Source organism: Oncorhynchus masou, chromosome 5 (assembly GCF_036934945.1).
Source record: "Oncorhynchus masou masou isolate Uvic2021 chromosome 5, UVic_Omas_1.1, whole genome shotgun sequence".
NCBI classification, from domain to species: Eukaryota; Metazoa; Chordata; class Actinopteri; order Salmoniformes; family Salmonidae; genus Oncorhynchus; species Oncorhynchus masou.
In genome coordinates, this window is record NC_088216.1 from 14,292,105 (window position 1) to 14,301,880 (window position 9,776).

The 9,776-nt window shown below is 43.5% G+C and overlaps 1 protein-coding gene across 2 annotated transcripts; it reads left to right on the forward strand.

Moving 5' to 3' along the window:
* Window positions 1–3,114: 3,114 nt before the first annotated feature.
* LOC135533880 (gastrula zinc finger protein XlCGF26.1-like) lies at window positions 3,115–7,094 on the forward strand. 2 transcript variants are annotated; one of them, XM_064961086.1, is made up of 3 exons: window positions 3,115–3,145; window positions 3,683–4,236; window positions 4,784–7,094. In XM_064961086.1, exons 2-3 carry the CDS (start codon window positions 3,742–3,744, stop codon window positions 6,260–6,262), a joined length of 1,974 nt encoding a protein of 657 aa, XP_064817158.1. In that variant the 5' UTR covers window positions 3,115–3,145; window positions 3,683–3,741; the 3' UTR covers window positions 6,263–7,094. The 2 variants fall into 2 exon arrangements, with proteins under 2 accessions (XP_064817158.1, XP_064817164.1); XM_064961092.1 differs by having other exon boundaries at window positions 3,138–3,212.
* Window positions 7,095–9,776: the final 2,682 nt, after the last annotated feature.

Here is a 9,776-nt window from a genome sequence, read left to right on the forward strand (position 1 = left end):
GATGCAGAGTTTAAAAATAAAATAGTAACTAACACAAGGAATAATAGATAAGCTACAGTTTATACAGGAAGTACTAGATCAATGTCGAGCTATATACAGGGAGTACCCATACCAGATCAATATACAGAGGTACTTACTGTATGTACATGAAGGCAGGGTGAAGTGACTAAGCATTAGGATAGATAATATTTTATTTATCTGTTGTTTTACCAGGTAAGTTGACTAAGAACACGTTCTCATTTACAGCAACGACCTGGGGAATAGTTACAGGGGAGAGGAGGGGGATGAATGAGCCAATTGTAAACTGGGAATGATTAGGTGACCATGATGGTTTGAGGGCCAAATTGGGAATTTAGCCAGGACACCAGGGTTAACACCCCTACTCTTGCAATAATTGCCATGGGTTCTTTAATAACCTCAGAGAGTCAGGACAACCGTTTCACGTCCCACCCGAAAGACAGCACCCTACACAGGGCAGTGTCACAGGGCAATCACTGCCCTGGGATATTTTTTTAGACCAGAGGAAAGAGTGCCTCCTACTGGCCCTCCAACACTACTTCCAGCAGCATCTGGTCTCCCATCCAGGAACTGACCAGGACCAATTCTGCTTAGCTTCAGAAGCAAGCCAGCAGTGGTATGCAGGGTGGTATGCTGCAGTGGTATGCTGCTGGCTGCATATGAGTAAATTAAAGAACAGCAGCGTGCCTATGTAGTGTTTGTGAATGTGTGAGGGTTTTGTGTGGGAGTGTAGTGTGAATATGGTGTACATACAGTACCAGTCAAAAGTTTTAGAACACCTAATCATTCAAGGGTTTTCTTTATTTGTACTATTTTCTACATTGTAGAATAATAGTGAAGACATCAAAACTATGAAATGACACATATGGAATCATGTAGTAACCAAAAAAAGTGTTAAAACAAATCTAAATATATTTTAGATTTTAGATTCTTCAAAGAAGTCACCCTTTGCCTTGACGACAGCTTTGTGATAGGAGAAAACTGGGGATGGAAACATTTGGAAAAGCTCCAGTCCACTAATATTGGCACCCTTGGTAGACATGAGAAAAACGGGTTGTGAAAAAAAGTGTATTATTTATCCTCTTGGTTTTTCAATCAAAATATTCACAAAAAGCGAACCTTTAATTAAAGCAAAAATCATTGAAAGAAAAAATACATTCTAATCATAAAACAAATATTTTCTCAAATATGTGTGACACAATTATTGGCACCCCTTCATTCAATACTTTGTGCAACAGCTCTGAGTCTTCTCCTATAATGGGTAAAGAGGTTAGAGAACACATGGCAAGGGATCTGAGACCATTCCTCCATACAGAATCTCTCCAGATCCCTCAGATTCCCAGGTCCACGCTCGTGGACTCTCCTCTTTAACTCATCCCACTGGTTTTCTATGGGGTTTAAGTCAGGGGACTTGGATGGCTGTGGCAAAACCTTGATTATGTGGTCAGTGAACCATTTTTGTATTGATTTTGAGTGGTGCATTGGATCATTGTCCTGCTGGAAGATCCAACCAAGGCCCAGTTTAAGCTTCCTAGCAGAGGCAGTCAGGTTTTGATTTAATATCTGCTGGTACATGATGGAGTCCATGATACCATGTATCCTAACAATTTGTCCCGATTTGTTAACATTTATAGTTGCTTTAAACTTCTTAATTATCGCCCTGATAGTGGAAATGGGCATTTTCAACCGTTGAGCTATTTTCTTATAGCCATTTCCTGATTTGTGCAGCTCGACAACCTTTTGTCGCACATCATTACTGTATTCTCAGGTCTTTCCCATGGTGATGGTTGACTATGGGAACTTGGCCTCTGTGTCACCTCATATTTTTACCCCAGTGAATCAGGAAGTCAACAGGAAGCTTACCTCTTAAGTGGTCCGAATCACTCAGGTGAACTTAAAAATTTTAAATATGAATGGGAATATACTTCAGTTAGATTTTACTCATAAGAATTTCTAGGGGTGCCAATAATTGTGGCACACATATTTTAGAGAAAAATATATAATTAATTTATTTCACGTTTTTTTTTTCAATCATTTTACTTCAATTAAAGGTTTGATTTTTGTGAATGTTTGAATGAAAGACCAAGAGGATAAACAGCCAATAAATGTTTTTCACAGCACGTTTGGCTCATATTTACCAAGGGTGTCAATATTAGTGGAGGGCACTGTATGAACCTTTGGTCCTGAATACAAACTGTTATGTTTGGGGGAAATCCAATACAACACATTAATGAGTACTACTCTCCATGTTTTCAAGCACAGTGGTGGCTGCATCATGTTATGGATATGCTTGTAATCAATAGGGACTGGAGTTTTAGAATGGAGCCAAACACAGGCAAAATCCTAGAGGAAAACCTGGTTCAGTCTGCTTTTCACCAGACACTGAGAGATGAATACACCTTTCAGCAGGACAATAACCTAAAACACAAAGCCAAATCTACACTGTAGTTGCTTACCAAGAAGACAGGGAATGTTCCTGAGTGGCTGAGTTACAGTTTTGACCTAAACGTATATGAAAATCTATGGCAAGACCTGAAAATGGTTGTCTTGCAATGATCAACAACCAATTTGACAGATTTTGAAGAATTTTGAAAAGAATAATGGGCAAATGTTGCACAATCCAGGTGTGGAACGCTCTTAGAGACTTACCCAGATAGGTGCTACTACAAAGTATTGACACAGGGGTATGAATACTTATGTAAACAAAATATTTCAGTATTTTAATTTTCAATAAATTTGAACACATTTCTAAAAACACGTTTTCACTATGTGTAATCTATGCATCTAAATGTCATTTTATGAATAGATAAGTAAAAAAACATGGTAGGTCTCATACCGATAACAAATTGAATTTCACCCCTGGTCCTCGGTACATGCCTTGTGATGTCTTTATCATGTCCACCTAACAAACAGGTGATTGTTGATAATGGTTCGGTCATTTAATGAGGAGCTAGCTTCTACTGTCTGGTACAACTTATCCTATCATTCACCGGAAGAGAGAGAAGGGATGGAGTGGGTGTGAAGGTTTGAAGAAATGTCAAGTCTTGAAATAGGGGCTTTTATTTAGAAGGATTTCTTATTACCATACCGGAAATGACGCCATCGACATGCTCCCCGAGGTCAAAAGGTATACATCAGAACACATCGGAAGGAAAGTCACAGACGTTATAATAAAATATATTTAGAGTAATTAGGTATTTCGTATGCGTCTATAGCGAAATTATATGGAATTTGTCGTTAGGCATAGCCAGAACCATGTAGTCGTAAGCTAGCTAGGTCCACATGAATAGCTAGCTAAGTTAGCCCACGCTGATCTAGCTAGCTCCGCTAACGTTAGCTGCCTTGTATACCGCTAGCTATAGTTGTTGTAGCGTGGACTGTAAGATAAACCCAATATTACAGTCCACGCTATAACAGTTATTGGGTTTATTATGCTTGCTAGTTACGTCCCGACTGATTTGCTCCAATGTTGGGATTGATTTGGGTCCCCTACACAACATGAATAGAATAGCTAAGAAACTAGCTAGCCAGCTAACTCATGCTAACAGAGCAATGGCCACGTTCCAGGCTGATCTCAAAACGGCTGGTTATATGGTTTAAATATCAGTTAATAATGACATGAAGTTACAGATGAGTGTTTTGATGTATAAATATTTTTTTACAGATACTCTAAAGTCCTGCCATTGACTGCAATTGTCGTTGTTGCCACACGAGCAGGACAATATGAATCCACTCAGTTCAGAGAAGGAAACATTGATGGATGAAATCGAAAAGAGTTTATGGAATTTAACTGAGGACAATTTACGCGACATGTGTGAACGCTGTGGAATGGATGGCTCTGAAATTAAAGGGATGAATCATCGCTTATTAAGGCGTAAAGTCATGGAGGAAATGTGGGACAATACGGAGTCAATGAAATCAGAGGAGCAGGGAATGTCTTGGTTAGTCCAACTGAAAGAGGACATCAGGAGGACACAGGAGGAGGGTAGCAGTGCACTCATGAGTCCCGGCCAATCAGAGGATGTAGACCGCAATGAAGAACACAACAAGGGGGACGGGGATTGGTTGCCTAGCAACGGACTGACAGCGGAACCCTCGCATCCCAGCCAATGCGATGATGATGCTGTCGACTGCGATGAAGAATGGAATGGAGAGGGAGGAGCTGGGTTGCTTAGCAACGGACTGGAGGCGGAGTCAGCTCCAGAGAGCCACAGTTACGTGAGTATTCCCCAGTCAGAAAGTGTTCTGTTTCTCAACAGTCTTCCCCTTGATTCCTTGACCTCCTATAAATGCATTGAAGGAGAATATCTGAGGTTCCTCCTCTTGGGACATTTATCCTCCGGTGTATTTTAAGAAGACCAAGTAATCAAAGATGATGGGAATCAAGGAAAGACCTTTGAGATCACCTTTTTTTTTAAACAACATTTTAGTCACTGAGAAGACACTCTTATCCAGAGAGACTTAGATTTGTTTAACTAGGCAAGTCAGTTAAGAGCAAATTCTTATTTGCAGTGACGGCCTAACCCCGGCTAAACCCTAACCCGGACGGCGCTGGGCCAATTGTGCGCCACTCTAACATGAACAAATTGGGTTAAGTGGGCACTTTGACAGATTTTTCACTTAGTCGGCTTGAGGATTCAAACCAGCAACCTTTCGGTTATTTGTCCAATGCTCTTAACCACTAGGCTACATTTTGAGACTTCACAATTCCTTGACAAGTACGAGAGTGTTTCTCACCCTGATTCTCTATTTTAATGATTTCCAGGACAAGCCTCCACCACCCCCCTCCCCTCTCCCAGAGTCTCCAGGTCGTGCCTCTCCCGGTAGCGCCTTATTGTGCGGTCTGAAGAGGGTGTCTGTACGCCTCGACGACTGCAGGAAGACACCGGGGCAGAGTAGCCATATAATACACAAGACAACACAGACGGGAGAGAAACCCCACAGCTGGTCTAATGCTGAACAACACAAAACCCTCTCGGGAGACAGGCCTGGCTCCCATATCTGTGATCATTGTGGGAAGAATTTTGTCACAGCTACAAATCTGAAAACACATTTACTGTGTCTGTCTGGAGAGAAACCTTACATGTGCTCTGAATGTGGAAAGAGATTCACGCAGGCCGGCAATCTTAAGAGACACCAGAGAACTCATACTGGGGAGAAGCCGTTTGTTTGTCCTCGTTGTGGGAAAGACTACAATGATTCTGGAAACTTAAAGAAACACATGAGGTCCCATGCTGTTAAACAACACACAGGGAACCCCAAAGTGAAACCTTACCTCTGCTCTGATTGTGGGAAGCAATTCATTGGAAAACAAAGCCTTGAATATCACCGGGAGGTTTTTCACACAGACCACCCTCACCGCTGTGGTCAATGTAAGAAGAGCTTCATAACTGCAGAAAGATTGGAATCGCACATAAAAACAAGGCACCCGCCAAGTGACCCTCTGAAGAACCCACATGTGTGCTTGGAATGCGGAAGGGGATTCCCTGTGGCCGCCAGTCTTAAAAGACACCTGAGAATTCATTCTGAGGAGAAACCGTACTCCTGCCCTCAGTGTGGAAACAGTTACAGTGATCGTGGAAATTTAAAGAAACACATCAGAACTCACACAGAAGAGAAACCCTACCACTGCTTGGTGTGCGGGATGAAATTTCGTCATACAAAAACATTACAACGGCATCACCAGGAGAACCACAAGGGGGAGACACTGGGTCCAATCCACAGGCACCAAGACCCTCTTCCATGCCCCCACTGCGGGGAGGTGTTCTCTACCAAGGCTCTTCTGAAGGATCATGTACGGACCCACCCTAGCCGGGTCCACTGCTCCCAGTGCGACAAGACCTTTTCCAATAAAGGTAACTTACTTGTTCATCAGAGGAAACACACTGGAGAGAGGCCTTACCTTTGCCCTCAGTGTGGGAAGAGTTTCTCTCTGGCAGGGAGTTTAAAACTTCATCTCCGGATTCATGCGGGTGAGAAACCATACTGCTGTACTTACTGTGACAAGAGATTCACAAGGAAGGGCCACTGCAATAGCCACATGCGAATCCACACTGGAGAGAAACCGTACCAATGCCCTGACTGCGGGAGGAGGTTTGCTGACGGGAATGTCCTGAAAAACCACCGGCGGACCCACACAGGAGAGAAACCGTTCCAGTGCCGCATGTGTGATAAAGCCTTCGCTCAGTTGACCAGTCTGAAGAAACACCAGGAGACACACAGCCATAATCACACTGTAAGATAAAGCCTTCGCCCAGTTGACCAGTCTGATGAAACACCAGGAGACACACAGCCATAATCACACTGTAAGATAAAGCCTTGGCCCAGTTGAGCAGTCTGAAGAAACATCCAGAGACACAAATCCAGCCCGTCTCTGTCGGGAATCGCTACGTACCACACAATCAGTCCATCCCTAATGCTTACCCACCCTGTCTCTTCGCTACGTACCACACAATCAGTCCATCCCTAATGCTTACCCACCCTGTCTCTTCGCTCCGTACCACACAAATCAGTCCATCCCTAATACTTACCCACCCTGTCCCTTTGGCCCTCACCATGTTGGCAGTTCTAGGGAGGGATTTGGGACCAGGGGACTGAAGTTACCAGACAAACAGCTGTAAATACAACTTTGTATCTCCGACTTCCTCTCATTAGGGGCCATCGGAAGGCATTGGATCAGGTGTCTTCTTGATCTCTGGTTGTAAAAGACTTGTCTTACCAACCATGACCAGTTCATTTTAAATGACAAATGTGGGTATCCTGTTAGCCTGACATCCCGACCTGTTTTGTGCTAACATTCCACTCTCCATGCCATGTTTGGCATATCAGAATGAGAAAAATGGATACTGTGTGGACTGTAAGCACAACGAGACTGCTACCCAGGCTAGTATCTTGTATGTCTAACAAATAATATTTTTTTCTGTCTCAAACTGAAATGATTCTGCTCGGCTCCCCGTTCAAGTTGAGTTCACATTTTAGCCCGGGAGTTTTTGTATTAACTGTTGATGTTTAGATATGTTGTCCATTTGAATTTATTGCTGAACCACAACAAGAGTTAATAAAAATTATGACAGCAATGTGTTGTTGGAGTAGATTTTTGAGTAAGAATGTGTATACATAACCTAGGGTTCTAGTATAACCTAGGGTCCTAGCATAATCTAGGTTCCTGGCATAACCTAGGGTCTAAGCTTAAATAACCTAGGGTTCAAGTATAACCTATAGTCCTGGCATAACCTAGGGTTCAAGTATAACCTAGGGTTCAAGTATAACCTAGAGTCCTGGCATAACCTAGGGTTCAAGTATAACCTAGAGTCCTGGCATAACCTAGGGTTCAAGTATAAGCAAGGGTTCAAGTATAACCTAGAGTCCTGGCATAACCTAGGGTTCAAGTATAACCTAGAGTCCTGGCATAACCTAGGGTTCAAGTATAACCTAGAGTCCTGGCATAACCTAGGGTTCAAGTATAACCTAGGGTTCAAGTATAACCTAGAGTCCTGGCATAACCTAGGGTTCAAGTATAACCTAGGGTTCAAGCATAACCTAGGGTTCAAGTATAACCTAGGGTTCAAGTATAACCTAGGGTTCAATTATAACCTAGAGTCCTGGCATAACCTAAGGTTCAAGTATAACCTAGAGTCCTGGCATAACCTAGGGTTCAAGTATAACCTAGAGTCCTGGCATAACCTAGGGTTCAAGCTGTAGTAGGATGTCCCTTAGGGGTATCCGTACCTATGTATGACATGCGAGGTTAAGGTTAGTAAACATGCTGGAGCTCGAACTTCGTTGTCGTGCGTCCTTATTTTAAACAATACTACATGGTGTCAGAAGTGGTTTTAAAATTCACATAAACGTGAAGGACGTACCAAGTAAATCATACATTCAGACTGTTTCAAATCAGGGAGGGCACCGTGTTGGAGATAAAACAGGGCATATCATTATTTTGCTAGCTAACGAGCAAGGACTAAGTTACTGCTAAGCAACATGTTGCAAGAGGAAGAAGCTGGCGGGATTTCAGGGTTTTGCGACTCCAAGTTCAACGGCCTCTGGCGCAAACACCGACATGCCAGTGGCTTGTGCTGACGGATTTGGCATTAGTCCCCGGGAGAATTTTGATTGTATGAACATTCAAAACTGGCCGAAATGGATCAGGCGCTTTGAAAGGTACAGGGTAGCATCAGGCTTAAACGTGAAAAAATGAACCATTAAAAGTTAATACACTGATCTACTCAATGGGTGATGAAGCCGAGGATATATTAAATGCTTCAACGTTGACCGAGGAAGAGAAACATAACTACAGTGCGGTTAAAGACTGTTTTGAAACGCATTTTGTAGGGAGACACAGCATTATATTTGAGAGAGCTAGGTTTAATATGCGCAAACAGGAGCAGGGTGAAACCACCGACAGTTTTATCACAGCTGTTCACAAACTAGCAGAACATTGTCAGTTTGGCGCGCTCAGGGAAGAGCTGATCCGAGATCGGATTATAGTGGGAATAAGAAACATATCACTTTCTGTAAAGTTACAGTTGGATTGTCACGCCCTGGTCGTAATATATTGCCGTTACATGGATTCCCAGCTTACCTTGTCCAAAGCTGTAAACCAGGTGAGGCTGAGTGAGACAGTAAAAAGACAGCAGACGATACTGCGCGACAGCAGCGCCCTGCAGAACGAAGAGAGTGAGGAAATACATGCATTTTCATACAGAGCTAAAAAACAACGGAGGGGAACACAGAACAGAGACAGACGTGGAGAAAACAATCACAGACAGCACCAGTAGCTAGTTCAAGTGTTTGTCGCAAATGTGGGAAATCCCCCTTTTCCACAGATGGAAAGATTTCCCAGCAAAGGATGCGGGAATGCAGGACATGTCACAGGAGAGGAACTTTTCAGCTGTCTGTCGATTAACGCAAATGCATGAGGTTTCAGAGGAGGTACAAGCAGGACAGCATCTTTCTGGGAGAAGTAAAGGATAACAACGCTGGCTGGCATTCAGACATTAAACTCAATGGGGAGGTTGTGTCATTTAAACTAGACACTGGGGCAGCAGTGACAGCTATCCCAACTGGGCTGTATAGCTATAGCAGAGATGGACCTATGCTCTCTACAAACTAAAAACTGTACGGGCCCAGTAATAAGATATTACCAGTGGAAGGGCACTTGGTGATTAAACTGGACAGTAAAGACAAAAGTGCCATCCAGCCTGTCTTCGTCATTGACTCTCTAGCCAGCCCGTTGCTGGGGCTGAGGGCAATTGAAGCATTGCAACTCATTGAGAGAGTGAGCGAACTGGAGGACCCAGGTGAGGTTTTCAAAAAGAAATTCCCCAAAGTGTTTTCTGGTCTAGGAAGGATAGAAGGTGACTACAAAACCCGCCTGAAAGAGGATGCTGTCTCCTATGTCCTTACCACCCCCCGCCGGGTGCTATCCCTTTATTGGCCAGAGTAAAGGAAGAGTTGGGGAGGATGGAAGACATTGGGGCGGTGTCTAAAATAGAGAGTCCCACCGACTGGCGTGCACGGATGGTTGGTGGTCCCAAAAGCCAATGGGGAAATAAGGATCTGTGTGGACATGACTTAACTTGAACGAGGCACTCTGCAGAGAGAGACACATCTTACCATCAGTGGAACAGTCACCGGCTCAGTTGGATGGCTCACAAGTCTTCACAAAGCTGGATGCCCGCTCAGGTTTCTGGCCGATACCGCTGTCATCAGAGAGTAGGGCATCACAACGTTTATAACACCGCTGTCATCAGAGAGTA